This window comes from Anguilla anguilla, chromosome 17 (genome assembly GCF_013347855.1).
Source record: "Anguilla anguilla isolate fAngAng1 chromosome 17, fAngAng1.pri, whole genome shotgun sequence".
Classification (NCBI taxonomy): domain Eukaryota; kingdom Metazoa; phylum Chordata; class Actinopteri; order Anguilliformes; family Anguillidae; genus Anguilla; species Anguilla anguilla.
In genome coordinates, this window is record NC_049217.1 from 12,761,590 (window position 1) to 12,779,187 (window position 17,598).

The 17,598-nt window shown below is 46.5% G+C and overlaps 1 protein-coding gene across 1 annotated transcript in view; it reads right to left on the reverse strand.

Moving 5' to 3' along the window:
* LOC118216039 (xylosyltransferase 1-like) overlaps positions 1-13,528 on the reverse strand; it is a 28,047-nt gene extending 14,519 nt beyond the window's left edge. Inside the window, exons 1-4 of the mRNA XM_035397044.1 lie at positions 13,007-13,528; positions 3,938-4,424; positions 2,814-2,986; positions 1,133-1,335 (exon numbers count right to left, since the gene is read on the reverse strand). Coding sequence (XP_035252935.1) covers positions 1,133-1,335; positions 2,814-2,986; positions 3,938-4,424; positions 13,007-13,282 — 1,139 coding nt within the window. The 5' untranslated portion in view covers positions 13,283-13,528. The remainder of the gene's footprint in view (positions 1-1,132; positions 1,336-2,813; positions 2,987-3,937; positions 4,425-13,006) is intronic.
* Between the last annotated feature and the right edge of the window lie 4,070 nt (positions 13,529-17,598).

Sequence of the window (17,598 nt, forward strand, 5' to 3'; positions counted from 1 at the left end):
CACACATTTACATACACAGACACAAACCTGCATCACCACAGAAAGCCAAACTCACCAAAGCGCTGAAATTTTTGGTGATGGGTAAAATAAAAATGGACCGTATTTTATTCCATATTTTTTCATTAATAGCCAGTTGGGTTTAACCCTCCTTCCTCACTGACGTGGGACATACTACTTTTCTCTGGGCCTGCGTTGTTGCTTTTCTAAAAGACACTAGGCTACTTTCATCAGAGATGAAATTAAATTAAATTATTGTTACAGACGCAACACATACCTGAGCCACCAATTACACACTATGGACTATGGAGCGCAACAAACCTAGCCTAGGATATCTATGTACTATGTCTAAGGAACCTACCAATGCATATTTGCCTGGCTTTGCTCACCTAAAGTAGTGCATGTGGAAATAAGTATGTGAACTATGAACCTAAATTTGGAGGGTGACACTGTGGAGAAGGTGAGCCAACCTGCCCCTGGTACCACAGGGATCAGTTCCTGCAGGGACGCCCACTCAGCCACACAAGCTGCAAAAAACGGTTTGTTGGAGAAAAGCCACTTAAATCTAGCTGAAAGGAAATGGCAGAGGCAACTGATTTCCCTTTGCAGCGTCTCACATGCGCTCAAGTCATCCCTGCTTCACCTGCTGTGTGACTCCTGATCTCACGTCTTTTATCTCTTCCCCAGAAGGGAAGTTTTGTCCGCTCGCCCACCGGAGGATGAGATGTGAAATTGTGCTGTGATAGTGTAAAAAAAGGTATTCCCACAGTATCAGCACTAAAACTGTTCCTTCAATCACCTCCTCTGCTTGTCCAGGTTCTTATCTGTTTGGTTAGTCCGTGTCAGGGCCTCACCTGACTGGGTAGTTTAATGCTCTGAGGTCTCATCTGATTGAGCAGACTGGTTAGTCTGTATCAGGGTGTCATCTGATTGGTTAGTCTGTATCAGGGGCTCACCTGATTGGTTAGTCTGTATCAGGGGCTCACCTGATTGGTTAGTCAGTTTCAGGGCATCACTCGATTGGTTAGTCTGTATCATGGTCTCACCTGTTTGGTTAATCTGTATCAGGGTCTCACCTTATTGGTTAGTCTGTATCAGGTCTCACCTGATTGGGTAACCTGTACCAGGGTCTCACCTGATTGGGTAGTCGGCAGCACTGAGGTTTATGAAGAAGTCCCAGCTCCAGTCGGTCATGGCCAACAGGTCGCCCATGCTGCGCAGGTACATGGTGAGCAGGCTGGCCCCGCCCCAGATGGTGGCCATGCGCCAGGGTGTCACACGCACGTTAGGGTACAGACTCGCCAGCGCCACCATCTGTCTGTGCAGGTAGTCAGAGCGCTACAGGGGAGCGAGGGACAGGGGGGAGGGAGGGGTGAGAGGGCGGCGTCATGATCCAGATCCCCAGAGAATGAAAGTTCAAGTTCAAAGGTGGTAAAGGCTGCATGCTCCCTGTAGTCGGGTGTAAAAGGTGCCATTTACTGAACAGCTCTGTCATCTTCCACAGACGCCACATGCCTGTGGGAGTGTAATTAAAGGAGTGTGTGTGGGTGTGTGGGTGTGTGGGGGGGGTGTGAGTGCACACATCTATTCAAGACAAAATCCATTCATACTACCATTTAAAGATTCTCCAGGCAGCAAGAGAAGACTCTCTTATGTGACTGGCTGTCTGACCTCACTTTCCTAGCAGATTGGTTGGCTGACCTCACTCTGAGTTTGGACCGATGCGTTGAGGAGGAAAAGTGCACCTTGTCTATGTGTATGTAGAAGTGGGTAGAGCCAGGGGTAGATCTGTCTACATGTATATAGTAGAAGTGGGAGGAGTCAGAGGTAGATTACCTTGTCCACGTGTATATAGTAGAAGTGGGAGGAGTCAGAGGTAGATTACCTTATCCACATGTATATAGTAGAAGTGGGAGGAGTCAGAGGTAGATTACCTTATCCACATGTATATAGTAGAAGTGGGAGGAGTCAGAGGTAGATTACCTTGTCCACATGTATATAGTAGAAGTGGGAGGAGTCAGAGGTAGATTACCTTGTCCACATGTATATAGTAGAAGTGGGAGGAGTCAGAGGTAGATTACCTTGTCCACATGTATATAGTAGAAGTGGGAGGAGTCAGAGGTAGATTACCTTGTCCACATGTATATAGTAGAAGTGGGAGGAGTCAGAGGTAGATTACCTTGTCCACATGTATATAGTAGAAGTGGGAGGACTCAGAGGTAGATTACCTTGTCCACATGTATATAGTAGAAGTGGGAGGAGTCAGAGGTAGATTACCTTGTCCACATGTATATAGTAGAAGTGGGAGGAGTCAGAGGTAGATTACCTTGTCCACATGTATATAGTAGAAGTGGGAGGAGTCAGAGGTAGATTACCTTGTCCACATGTATATAGTAGAAGTGGGAGGAGTCAGAGGTAGATTACCTTGTCCACATGTATATAGTAGAAGTGGGAGGAGTCAGAGGTAGATTACCTTGTCCACATGTATATAGTAGAAGTGGGAGGAGTCAGAGGTAGATTACCTTGTCCACATGTATATAGTAGAAGTGGGAGGAGTCAGAGGTAGATTACCTTGTCCACATGTATATAGTAGAAGTGGGAGGAGTCAGAGGTAGATTACCTTGTCCACATGTATATAGTAGAAGTGGGAGGAGTCAGAGGTAGATTACCTTGTCCACATGTATATAGTAGAAGTGGGAGGAGTCAGAGGTAGATTACCTTGTCCACATGTATATAGTAGAAGTGGGAGGAGTCAGAGGTAGATTACCTTGTCCACATGTATATAGTAGAAGTGGGAGGAGTCAGAGGTAGATTACCTTGTCCACGTGTATATAGTAGAAGTGGGAGGAGTGGTAAATGGCTTTGAAGAGGCGCTGGACCTGCCGAGCGGCTCGCCCATGGACCACCAGCACAAAGGCGATGCGGACGGGTGTGGCCGGGGGGCTCTCTGCAGAATCCTCCCCCCACTGGATATTCACATTGGCCTTCCCTGGGAACAGACAGGGAAACATCACACTGGGGCAAGGATTAAATATAAAATGCTCATGCTATTTATTACTTTTCTACATTAGGTTTTATATGTGTGATGAAATGTGAAAAAAAAACTCAAAAAATGCTGACAGGACTTTTCCGTAATAGCTCCACCCTGTCCTCTGTGGGGGACGGCCTCAGCTTCCAACCCCTGAAAACACCCCAGGGCCCACGTTCCCCAGGCCAACAGCGATCCCAAACCAAACAGGCCACAGTTGGAGGAAGCGAGGGCTCCAGTGGAACCGTTTGTGGCTCGCTAAATATGTGTGTGTATAAATACACGCGCGAGCACGTATTTACGCACTTATCCAAATGGCCACCCGAGCGCCTGCACGCCCATGAAAAGCTTTCCAATGAGGTGCAAATCAAACCGTGTCACTGGCAAGGAGGGTCATTTCATTTTAAAAGGCCAACTTCACCCCAAGAGTTACACTTTTATGTTCTGACCATCTCCCCTTAGGCACAGTTTCCAGGCAGCCTAGCTCCTGTTCTGATTTTGAAACCGTGTGTTTTTCAGTAATGATATGATCTGGGAAAGTGAGTCGGGGAAGATATATTAAAATACATGAAGAGCTGCAATTTGCATTCTATTTTAAAAATACGCGTCGTTGGTTGCAAGACGGGGTCTTGCGCCATGAGTGAATGATCCACCCGTGCATTGCAACGGCAACAATGGATCCATTCAATTTTACAGCAGACAAAGAGTAATCCATTATTTATCTTCCTCACTGCCTCATTTTCCCAGAATGCAATACCTGATTTTAGCATTGCCACTGCATGCATTCCACAGCTCAGCAGCATCTTAATGTGGTTTCACCAGAGCTGAAGTGTAAGAGCGAAGTGTTACAGAGCGGTTATAAACTGTGCGCGTGAAAGAGGAAGCTTCCCCCAGACGCAGCGGCAGTCTCACCCTCCAGGGGGCAGTAGCGGGCGACTCTCTCGGGCGTCAGCGTGCGGTCCTTGTGCTGGCAGTACGTGTGGGCGATGTGCTGCCGGCACTCGCTGGTCCTGGCGCGGGAGAGCGCGGAGATCGCCTCCTTACCGCTGATCTCGCACCGCGGCGGCTGCTCGTACGGCGGCACGGGGGCGGCGGTGGGCTGGGGGCGGGGCCTCCGGGGCTGCTGGGGGCGCAGCGGGGTCAGCTCCGCCCCGCGGTGGGTGCGGTTTAGCCTCGCCGTGTGCGCCTTGGCGCGGCCGTACTGGATGACCTCGTTGGAGCTCTTGCTCAGGATTGGCGGGTTCTCCGGGACCCCGCCCCTGGGCGTGGCCCTGGGGGGCTGAGAGCGCGCCCCGAAGTTGCTGTTGTCGATGGCGTCGAAGTCTTTGGGCACGGAGTTCTCGTTGTTGTTGCTGTCGGTGCGCGGTTTCTCCCTCGAGCGCTGGGACTGGAAGCTGTCCTTCAGAGAGAGAGGAAACAAGGCCCTGTCAAAGAGTCTGCTTGGCCTCACACTTCAGTTCAGTTCAATTTCATTTGCATAGTGCTTTTTACAAACGGCTCGAAGCAGCTTTACAGATATTCAGACTTGAACACCTTACAGAGCAACATAAGGGCTAATGACTGTGTCTGTGAGTATGTGAGTGTATGTGAAGGTGGGAGTGTGTGTGTGTGTGTGTGTGTAGGTGAGTGTGTGTGTGTGTGTGTACGTGAGTGTGTGTATGAAAGTATGTGTGTGTGTGTGTGTATGAAAGTATGTGTGTGTGTGTATGTGAGTGTGGGAGTGTGTGTGTGTGTGTGTGTGTAGGTGAGTGTGTGTGTGTGTGTGTGTGAGAAAGTATGCGTGTGTGTGTGTGTGTGTGTGTATGTGAGTGCGTGTATGAAAGTATATGTGTGTGTATGTGGTGGGGAGCGCATGTGCATGTGTATGAGGCAGAGTGTCTCTCTTCCATAAAGTTGTTTGTCGGCAAGAAGGAGCAGCCCCCTGGGGACACCGTGACTCTGTTGTTTGGTGTGTTGGTGGAGGATGTGTAGATGAGCGCTGGTTTGCAGGGAGTTGTGATGGGTCTGTGAGATGCAGGTTTCCACATGCGGTGCGTGATAGCAGCGAGAGCCCTTTAACTTGGGTGCCATGGTTACAGCAACCTGGACTCTGCCAGCCCTTGGGAGGGCACTGCTAGTGGGCACGTAATGCTAGACACACAAACACACACATGCACGCACGCACACACACGCACGCTCACATGCACACACGCGCACACACACACACACACACACACACACAGTGAGCGTGACCTTTAACTGAATACAGTCTCATATGACTCTGAATATGGGTATAAGATTATATGCCCCAATCCACTGGGCTGACTGGCCAATTAAACTCAAGAGCACAGATACACTCCCCTTCCCAACCTGCGTGGTAACATTGCCCTGGCTTTCACCCGGACACCCGTTCTCTCACACCCCAAATATACACCAGGAGAAAGAAAGAGGGGGGCTTTGGAGAGAGATAAAGAGGAACAGAGTAAACAGCAGCCCATTGCTGAAACACTGACCATTCTTCCTGCTGCAGCACAGACCCTTTCCTCAGACTGTTCTCGCACCACTGCAGTTCCAGGGGTCTGGGTTTTATTTATTTATTTTCGTATTTATTTTTTTATTTTTTTAAATTTGATGTCCAACGTGGGGCAGGTCCAATTCCCACCCTAATTTGGAAAATCCAATTATCAGCAACCTCAGCCCGGTTCATGTGTGAACCCCAGTGCCGATTCGGAAGACTGTAGACATCTGCGGTTCTCCTCCGAAGCACGCGTGTTTCGCCAGCTGCTCCTTTTCACACCGTGGGCCACAGCCAAGCTCACACAGTAGAGCCGGAGGAAGACCTTTCATACACGGCTTTGACATGCAGTGCAAGGGAGCCCGGTCAACCAGTGGGGGTCAGTGGAGAGCAACGAAACACAGACCCCAAAACGACTGAACCCTCCCATAGCCTGGGCGATGCAATCACCAACTGTGCAACACCATATGGAACTGCCAGCCACAGTCAACAGGGGTTTAGCATTTTAAAATGTGCTTTGCGCAGAACAACAGTGTAATGATTCCTTTCTGCATGTGGTTACAGTAACGTGTTGAAGGCAGGGAGGAGGTTCAAAACCTGTATTTCAGACCTTTAACGAGGTCCAGCTAATCGCAGGCCTGTGATTGGACACACAGCTATAGCCCCAGCCTGTGATTGGCGACCCAGCTTTGACCCCAGTCTGTGACTGGAAACCCAGCTCTGACCCCAGTCTCCCATGCCCGCTGCAGTTTCAACTCCGTGATTGGATGCCTGGAGTGAGGTTATTTGTGTTTGACATTTCTGACTGGCCCGAGGACAGGAAATGGGGTCCGCTCTCCCTGTGCTACGTTTGCTACAGGCATGCTCTCTCTCACCGCCCCAACATACACACATATGCATACACACACACACACACACACACACACACAAACATGCATACACACACACACACACACACACACACACACACACGCATACACACACACACACACACACATACACACACACACACACACAGGACTCTACGAGCTTTAAGAGGAGCCCCACAGATGCTTGCACAGTGTGATTGAAAGACCAAGCCCACCGCACACGTCCCAGTGTGTTTACCCTTACATTCAGTTACATTCAGAAATACGAATACACTCCAGTGTTTACACATGAGCTTTACGCCAGCACACACAGTAAGGTAGGGCATAGGCACGCGTGTGTGATTCCCCAGCAAGGCGAAGGCAATAAATTGATGCACACAGTGTGTGTAAAGCATGTGTAAACAGGAAATGCACACACACCATCTCTCGTACCCAATCTCTTTCACACCGACACACTCGACGCTCACACACTACCCACACACTCTCTCTGCCCATCTCACACACACTCCAGCACACATACACAAGCTCGACACAGGGTCAAAGGTCAAATACTAGCCCTGCTCCCCTCAGAGTTATATAAACACCCTGAGCTTTGGTCTGGCATCATGGAAAGGATCCCAAAGCAGACTGTGCACTGCATGCTGGGAGTGATCCTTCCTCCCACACCACAGAGAAAAAGATCAATAGGAGCCTTTCCGTTATACAACAACCCCCGGGCTCAGGCTCAGACCCAGACCAGCACAAACATCCACACACCCATACGCTCTCTCTTACAGTGCCGTGAAAAAATAATTTGCCCCCTTCCTGATTTCCTCTATTATTGCATATTTGTCACACTGAACGGTTTCAGATCTTTAGACAAAATGTAATATTAGACAACGGGAAACTGAGTGAACACAAACACATTTTTTAATTATTACTTCATTTATTTCATGAAAAAAAGTAATCAAACACCCATATCACCCACATGAAAAAGTAACCTAGTAACTCAACCAATTAAACAAATTTAATTGATAATTATATTCAGCTGATTGAACACAGTCAGGCTTGATTGGAGCCAGTCCTGTTGAATTTAAACCTCACTCATATTGAACCATACCATCAGAGTGAAGTAGTCACCAGTGCCACAAAGTTTCTACAAGTGCCCTATGCCACGAGCAAAGGAAATTTCAGAAGAGATTAGAAAAAATGTTGTTGAAATATATTCGTCTCAAATGGGTTACAAAGCCATTTCTAAGGCCCTGGGACTCCAACAAACCATATTGAGAGCCATTATCTCTAAATGGAGAACACTTGGAACAGCGGTAAATCTTCCCAGGAGTGGTCGGCCTGCCAAAATTTCTCCAAGGGCACAACGAAGATACAAAAAGATCCAAGAATAACAACCATCGAACTACAAACCTCTAGCCTCAGCTAAGGTCAGCTGTTCATAACTCCACAATAAGAAAGAGACTGGGCAAAAATGGGATTCATTGGGAGAGTAGCAAGGTGTCAACCACTGCTAACCAAGAGAAACACAAATGTGAGAAACATCTCACATTTGCAAAAAAAGCACCTGGATGATCTCCAAGCCTTTTGGGATAATATACTATGAACAGATGAGTCAAAAGTGCAACTTATATGGATGTCACAGTTCTGTTTTGTGTTTACTCAGGTTGCCTTTGTCTAATATTACATTTTCTCTAAATATCTGAAACCATTCAGTGAGACAAACATGCAATAATAGAGGAAATCGGGAAGGGGACAAATACTTTTTCACAGCACTGTACGCACCCATCCACTCACTCAAACACACATGCTCACACACCCATATAAACACTGAAACACACAAGCGATCACTCATACACACCTATGTACTCACTCATACATACACACGCTCATGCATATACACATGCTTACACACACACCCATGCACTCACTCATACACACAAAAACATGCTCACTCATACAAACACATGCTCACAAACACGCTCATGCACACACTCATACACACACACAAAACACACTCATACAATCACTCATACACACACGCTTGCTCATACTCACCCATACATTCACTCACATGCACACACACACACACACTCTCATACACTTCCACACACACAAACACACACACACACACACAACCATGCTCCTCCCAATATCCCTCACCAAGACCATGCCCCTCACAAAATAAGCAAACACACCTCACATCTGACACAAAATCAACAGACTGCACACAGCCTGCAGTGACTCAGCAGGGTAGCGCATCAGTCAGAGAGACAAAGAGAGATACAGAGAGGAGGAGAGAGGAGGAGAGAGGGAGAGTGAGGGGGAGAGAGAGAGAGAAAGAGAGAGGGAGGGAGAGAAAGAGAGAGAGAGAGAAAGAGAGAGGGAGGGAGAGAGAAAGAGAGTGAGAGAGCGAGAGAAAGAGAGAGAGGGAGAGAGGGGGAGAGAGAAAGAGATGGAGAGAGAGGGAGAGAGAGATTGATGGAAGGGGCAGAGGGCATGAAAAGAGGAATGCTGGCAGTATGTTCACATACATGTATCAGTCACGGCAGCAGAGCGAGAGCAAAGAGAGGGAGAGACTATACATCTACACATCAGCAGGGGGCACCGCCCAGCACGTGTGAAATGACCTCGGGTACAAAACATACTCTACAAATGTATGTGTAAAACTGCAAACATGAAGGCGGCAGCCATGTGTATGGACCTCATCCTGACATGCGGATGGGTCTTCCTCACACAGACGCACGCTACTGGCTCAGAGGGGGGGACGAGGGGCTGAAATGGGGGGGGGGGGGGGGGAGGTTACGCTCCAGATACGTACTGCATTCCCAGCCCTCTGCCTGCAGCGATGACAGGATGCACGACAGGGGGGAAGGGGGACGGGGGGGACGGGGGGGACGGTCCTACGAGGTTCCAGTACAGATGGGAGACCTATGTTGTGAGAACCACACAGTGGGCGGGGATGCAATGACCAGTCAATCACATACTCTTTTGAACCAACGGAAGGGATTCGCTCACCACAGACTTGCAACAACTGGCTCAGATCAGTGAATCACCAATATCATATATTAACTCAGCCCGTTCAGGGTGTCATGAGGCCTTGCTCTCCCATCAGCAGGTCCTAGAGCCCACGAGACCCCACCCTGCACATCACACAGGCACATGCGTCAGACGTTCAGATGGCGTGTAGTGCTCCACTAGACGCTAGCCTGACAGCATGCTACGAACTGAAGAACCTGAAACCACAAACTATCGACACCAGAACCAGTGGTCGCGCTAGCCCACGGAATGCTGCGTCTTTGGAACGCAGGACATTTCAAAATCTGTGTTTTACACTAATTCACTTGTGCTCTGATACTATTTATCGAAACTATTTTGCCATAACATGCCAACTTACAGTAATAGCACAATAAATGTAGGTCATTCATCATTTTATTATGACACCTTAAGCTGGAAGAAAAAGTGGGATTAGCAGGATAAAATAAGCGGAAAATTCTTTTTTGGCGTTCTGATCGAAGCAAAGTTTTGCCACACAGGCTAATAATATTTCAAAACCCTAAGAGCGATTTCTGTTCTAATTTACTCATGTTGAACAAGCCAGCTAGAGCGTGACAACACAAATGTCAGAGACTGAAAGACGATTAGCTCAAAGAATCAGGAGTAATAATTTTGTTGTGGTTCAGATCTGGGTCATCGCCTATTACAATCTTTAAAAAAGACTTCAGAATATTGGCATTTATAGAACACAGTGTATTTTTTCCCTGCATGTTGGCCCTTTTTGCTGTATAAAAACACAGAACCCTGCACTAACACATCCACTGAGAAGTACAGCACTTTTAAAGATTGATTCATCAAACCTGATTTATTTTGAATTAAATACCGGTATACATCTTTCATGATCACGGTTTTCACATGAACACCTCTACCAGGTCCCGTGGAAGGCTAAAAGTGTACATAAGCACATACTGTTTGAAGTTCAGAGCAAAGTTATGTCACACAGGTCTGAATCTGGGCCCAATTTTCCAACATCAGAAAAAGCAACTTGTGCTGACATGCTGAGGTTAAACTTCAAAGACATTTCTCCTTTAAACTTTTGGGTCATGTGGCAGTTAAGCTACAGTTTATACAGCCCGGCTTCAGTTCCCTCACTGTGCGCATTTGTCTTATCAGTAAACACCTCCACCTTTCAGCACCCTCCATATGTTCTTTTCCACACTCATAACCTGACTCATTCTCTCTTCTAAAGAAACCAGCCACTTAAGAGCGGTCAGTCTCAGCCCAGGCAGCAGGGGGGGCTCCAGAGTTCATTTCTGGAATTTCCTTTAATTACCTAATTGCATCAACCATTGGACCATATGGAATGCAGATGAGCATGAAGCTGTTCTGAGCATAACCAATCAGAGAAACTTCAGGAAGCAGGTAGCCACACCCAGAGGAACTTAGTAATGTGTTCATGTATTTGTGCTGTTTTGCAGATGCCATCATTACACAGGCTGACATGGTCAAGATTCCCCATTACGCAGTTCGGTTTTTGCCAGAACTCAAGCCCCACCCAGATTATCAAACCTGCAACCTTCAATTACAAACAAATCTTTAACCAGTGTCCCACACCATGCCACACCATACAACACCACAATGCACCACTGCTACTTTCTACATTAGGTCTTGGACTCCTGGGATTCTCAGTACTGTAGAGAGAAAGATATGGAGTGATAGGAAGGTGAGAAATGGAAGAAGTGAGATGGGAGTAGAGATAAATGTGGAGAGCTATAGAGGGAGAGAGAGAGTGACAGAGGGAAGAGAAGGAGAGATATAATGGCAGTGTGTAGTGCTGTGTGAGTGTGTGCACTCAAGGGCCCCTGTTCACACCCACACACATCAGTCATAGCAGCAGATAGAGGGAAAGAGGGGGAAAGGAAAGAAAGGAGAGAGAAAGAGGCAGAGAGGGGAGCAAGAGAGCAAAAGATGGGGAGAGAGGGGGGATAACCACATAGCTGCAGGGTCGTTTTGATACGTTGTCACCCCTGTTCACCATGGCAACGACCCACAAAGACAGCAAATTTGTGGAGGCAGATGAGGAAGCAGAGCAGCTTGCGCGAGGACATCCAGCACGAGCATGAGAATGCTCTAACCATAGCGCGTACAACACAGACAATCACCTTCAGCTAACGCAGTTCACTGTACAGTACACCATTAACAGATGTAATAATTCGACAACGTGAATGTGTCATATGTAACGTCATGTCGGCGATATCAAGCCTAATTCTACCTGAACTTAAAGCAGAGCCAATGCCCAAAGCCGAGGCGCGTGAGGATTTCCAAATCGGTAGATCTACCACGCACTGCTCATAGCCAGTGGCGTCCTGCTCGCTGAAACTTAGTAGGGCCGGGTAGCCCCCACCCCCGGTGCGCAATCGCATGTGCCCCCTCATTGGTTGTTGGAACCATCCACATTTTGTTTGTTTCAGTAAGTGCCAAAATATTGGGTGTTAATGTTGGCTGGTGTGACTTCAGCCAACCACAGCACCGTTCACCACGTCAAAACATTAATATTTACTAATGCTGAGGAAAGTAATTTTTTTCATGTTTTTACGTTGTTATTGTTTTGAGAGTTTACCTCAAAGTAGCCTAACGTGAAGTGACATGACGGCGTTAAATCAACTTTGATAGAGTAGCCTACATTTGATACCACGTGGACGCATAGAAAACTTTTAGAATTAAATATTTGTTATTGTAGTCTAACAACATTTTTTGTTGTACCAAAAATTATTTAGCGTGTTCTCCCTTAGTCTCTTATTAAAGCCGCAACGGTTTAAATTGCAGGACTGATAACCGGTGATATTTCAGAGCGCAGAGCAGTTTCTAAAGTGTAAACATTTCATAAACATACACCTGTAAGAAGAATATTCTTCTCTAAATGGAAATTGAGCCGTTTTCACCAAAAATCGTCACCTACACGTTTAATTTGTACTGTGCCTTCAATTTAAAAGTAGCTAAGACCGCACGCAAGCCTACTGTCATAAAACCATGCAGGCTTGGCTACTTAAGCCAAACATACATGACATGTCACTTCTGCATTCTTGACTTTCGTGGACCATTTCTTCAGTCCTGGCAGATGTTTTCAAAGCCCCAGGCTGAAATAAAAGCGCAGCCATTCGTGTTCGTATCATATGCTTATAGTATACAAAGTTCACTAGCGCATATCATCCAAGACAAATCAAACGCACAGAATGATGTATAGTAATACAGAAACGTGCTTCCCGCGATGTCATCGGGAAAACGAGTCCGTGATGCTTGAACTTACTGCAGGACGGTATCATATACAACTACGGCATCGTTAATCCTCAGACGCGCAGTTAAGTGAGAAACTGTTACATGTATGCCGAACCGAACGCACACGGAGTTTTGTTGGTGAGATAAGACAGGGGGGCGCGCTCCCATCGATCAGTCGAATCACCGAAGCCTATAGCTTGGATCCAATATGGTATAAATTATCTAAACACGAGCATGAAAATAACTCAGTGGAAACAACAACTAATGTACGTCTTTACCTGTAGCCCCTGTATTGGTGTGATAAAGAAGCCCGTAAACCGAAGAGCATAGATGACAGCTATAGCCTACAAATCTTACCGACTGCTGTTTCTGTTTAAACGCCCCCTTTCCAAGCGGAGGCTGGTGATGCTGCCTCCGCTGCCCACTTTTCGGGTACCCGGTGTCTGCTTTGTGGAACCCGACCCTGTCTCTCTTTTCTCTGGCGTTTGAGCCGACGCTCCCTCTCTCCTCCCCCGTGTCCAAGCTGCTGAAGTTCCACACGATGAGCGTCTGCACAAGCAAGACCGTGAGTGCTGCTATCAAGGTGGACCGTGAGCGGCGGGCCAGCTTGCGGCCGCAAGGACCGCCGACCATCTTTCACGCTACAGCTACTGTGTCACTGCCGAGCGGTTTCAGCGGCTCTGCTTGCATTAAGAGCGTGTCGTTGGGAAGGGGTGGCTGCAGAGAGCAGGCACAAGCGAGAGCGCATCGAGAGGCTAGAGTAGGGAACAGCGCCCCCTTCTGGTGATAGACTGCGAATGACAGCCGTGAACTGCGATATCAAAGTTTTAGGATAGACGCAATAGACCAGAGGTGATGCATCCAATTTCGCGTTTTCAGGCGCACTGAGAAAGTATTGTTCCAATCAGTGTTGGGATATAAAAACCACGAGAGCCAGATGCCGTGCCTTCTTTCAGCCATATTGGTGGCATATAACAAGTGGAGTCATCAGGATTTAGTGGCATAAAACAGCCACCACCCAAAATAAAATGCTCTGACAAATAAGGTTCTCTCGCTAACAATGTTACAATGTGCTTCATATCCTTAACTGCATCCTTTTCAAGAAGAGGTTTCTGTCTCACGAGTCCCTAGTTTGCGCTGTGTCTGTAAACCCACACCGAGCCCCTCCTCGGCCGCATGCCGACCTTGAAAGTGAGGCTTGGGTCATAAATGACCATGTTTTCTTTCCTCGTTACGTTTCCTTTCCATTGCAATGTTTAAGCGTGCACCCGGTTTCCGCTGCTGCTACTCTCCACTCCTCCGACTGCTTCAGTGCGAGTCAGTCTGACACCAGTATGGCAATAAAAACATAATGTTACAATAATGACATAAGTCCCAGCAGGCCTAAACATTTTCAAGTCCAAAACTAAAATCTGTTCATACTTTATTTTCCTTAAAAAAGACACGAAGAACAAATCATTGTTTTCTCTTTTCTCTAGTGTGTTCGTACTTTAAAAGTGTATAGGCACTTCTAAGCGTAGCCTATACATTTAGGCTACAGATGGTCGCTGTAATCATCTCTTGGTCTTGCCAAATATTGAATTCCATTGAAACCAGGGGAACCGGGGGAACATTTTTATCCGTTTAAATTGTTCATGCTATAAAACACAGGCGCTGAAACTGAGAACGCCTTCCTCATAAAATATTAACGCTGCCTGGTTTACTGTCATTGTTTACTGTCTGCACTGGATATATGCGTATTAGGGCCGCAGATGGGGGGACAGTAGGGACACTTCGTCCCAGACCCATTAGTCTTATAAGTCTAAATTAGACTAACGAGTGGGCTACATTGTAAAACATATTACAAAGTCCTTATGCGGCAGAAAAATAATATGTAGGTCTCAAAACACTGAATGTAATATGTGTTAAATAAGAAAAAGGCACGTTGATTTTGTTAAGTAACTAACTAACGTATGGACCCACGTGGGGGCATTAAAGACAAGGACTTAATTAATCAAGTCATTTTTCTGGCATGCACCACTCGCTCCTGCACAGAGGATGTCTCTCAGAAGTGTTGACTCTCCTGACTTAGATCCTTTTGCATCTGCGGCGCAGAAAACATGTAGTTCGTTTGACAAGCCTTCGTGCAGCCTCCACTCCGCGTAGGATTCTTAGGAACCCACACAAAGCCTTGCACCGGGAACATTTCGCGGCGCATCACGTTCGACTTTGCAGCAGTTTGTGCGGCAAGCCGATACTGCTGTGAGCAAACAGACAGGCGTATTTTCGAACATCCTCCAGGTCCAAATTGGGGGCTCGCCAAGGCGGAGTGCTCTGAGGGAAGAATGCCTCTCTATTTCTATCCTAAACACTTCAACTGCCCAAGACATTCCAAAGATATTTACATCTACACACATATATTTATATAGTGTCTATATTTATGTATATACATCTACACACACACACACACACACAGGCCAATTTATTTATCTATCTATTACCTGGTGGGAACCCCCTCCAGAACAGCCTGAATTCTTCACGCCATGAATTTAACAAGGTGCTGAAAACAATCTTCAGGGATTTTTTTTCCATGCTGACTTCATAGCATAACACAGTTCCTTCAGATTTTTCGCCACTCATTCATGTGATGAACCCCCTCCCCCCTTCACCCACAGAAATGCCTCTCACTGGATGCTTTTTGTTTATCACACCATTCTCTGAAAACTCTATATATTGTAGTGCATGAAAATCCCAGGAGGGCAGTTGTTTCTGAGATGCTGGAACCACCACATCTGGCACCAACGATCATACCACGGTCAAAGTCGCTGAGATCACACCCATTCTTATTGTTTGGTTGATCATCATCTTAAGCTCTTATATTGTGAAGCAGAGCAGAGTGTATATTCTGCAGGTGTAAAAACACAGCATATACTCTTTTCACATCTTATTTGAAGACTGAATCATCTGGAAAATAAAATACATTTAAATGCGATAACTATAGCCTATGCTTGAGGTTAAAAAATGGCAAAAGGATTACAAAAAGTAAGTAAATGTGATAATAATTTCAGAAAGCATTGTGCGCAGATATCCTCTATTGCTGCAATTGACAGCTCATCTCCATGCAGCTTAATGGGTCTAATGACCATATATGATCACAACTAAAGTCATCCCTCCAAGAACGTCATCTCTGGAGTTCAATAACTGCTGCAGGACTCACGCGTGTGCACAAATAAAGGATGCGAGATGAAGTTGGTGAAGTTAACCAAAATGCAGTATGGATTCCTTGGGTCATTGAAAGAAAATCTGCACTCTTGTACAAAGCCAAATGTCATGTGTCTGCATGTTTACTGATTATCCCATTTTTAAAGAAGTGTTCGTTTAAAATGCCCTGTAATGCTCAGACCACAATAGCCAGTAAACAACACGTTTGAAAAAGAACCTAATGGAAAGTGTTTAACAGGGCATATGTCACCCAGAACATGCTAGCCAGCACATCCTACCCAGCATATCCTAAGGTATAAGAGCCAGTTGACACATGCAACTCAGTGGACGCTAAGGTTCAATAGCATATACTTCCAAGTGCATGCTACCAAGAACACAATAAGGCTTGACAGCTGGCGGATATATGCAACCCAGCTCACATTATGACTCAATAACATTCTTCCCAACACACATTAAGGTTTGATAACCAGTGGATACATACAACCTGACACATGCTAAAGTTCAATAATACCAGCCACCCAGTACATGCTAAGGTTTGACAGCCAGTGAACACGTGGAACTCAGCATACTCCAAGATTCTGTAACATGCAACCTAGCATACACTAAGCATGAATGATAGCCAGTGGACACGCGCAGCCCAACACACACGGGGTCAAATTCAGTTTCCTTAATGCTAAAAACAAAACTGCCTTCCTCTCCTGAAATGCCTCTTTAGGGTTAATGTGGTCTACCCCCAAGTAGGGAATTCCCCCCAGCCTGATTGGTTAAGACAGGAGTAATGGCACTGACAGATCTGGGGCTGGTATTAGAAGGTAATCCCAGCACAGTAACCCACGGTGACTTGTGTTCAGGGGCAATCCCATAATTCTGTGCACCAGCTATCCTTCATAATGAGATGCAGGCCTGGGGAAAAATAAATGACTTGGAGATGACCTCTCTCTCTCTCTGTCCCTCTACCCCCCACTCCCCCATTCCCTGGTTCTCCCTTTCCCCCACTGAGGTCTGACCTTTGTAGTTCTGCAGGGGTCACCTCCACGCAGCTACTTTAGGCACTAATCCCTCAACTTCCCATGATTTTCCCATCTGACCGTTCACTTCAGTCTCTCTATTCCAATGCCAAAAATCCCAACCCACACAAGCCGCCTGCTGCCTTGTGAAATACACAAGTAGATACGGAAGCGGCATGTGTGATGGAAAAGATCTGGGTTTTCTCACCTGATGAGAAAGGACATGAGCCGTTTTTTTTTTTTAGAAAAGTTCTCCAATAAAGCAAGAGAAAGAGATAAGGGGTTTAAGCCAAAGTCTGCCTGGAACCTCAAATTTAAGGCTTTAAGGAGCCTTTGGAAGGGAGATTTTCCATTTAGAACAGAATTATAGTCACAGTGTGAAATGGCCCTTGGGTGACCTTTGATACTTGACCCCATGTGGGTTTCCCGTTGCTGTCATATGGCTGGTTATCTATGTGTTGACTAATTCTGCTACTTCTACTGTTGCTCAACTCAGACACACAGCATCTAAAGAGCAGACTGGGGGTTTCCCAGAGAATCATCAGCGGTTTAATTCCATGTTTTCATTCAGCGCGGCTTCATTGTCCTTTTGCCAATGAAGCCAAAAGGACAAAAGTGGTCATCAAAGTAAAATTTTAAAAATCTTTAAGATGGCTGGACTGAAGGTTCCAATTTCTCCCTGTTTGTCTAAACACTGTTCACTTCCTGTCCCAGTTAGACAAAGCCGGTGGATAAGGAGCA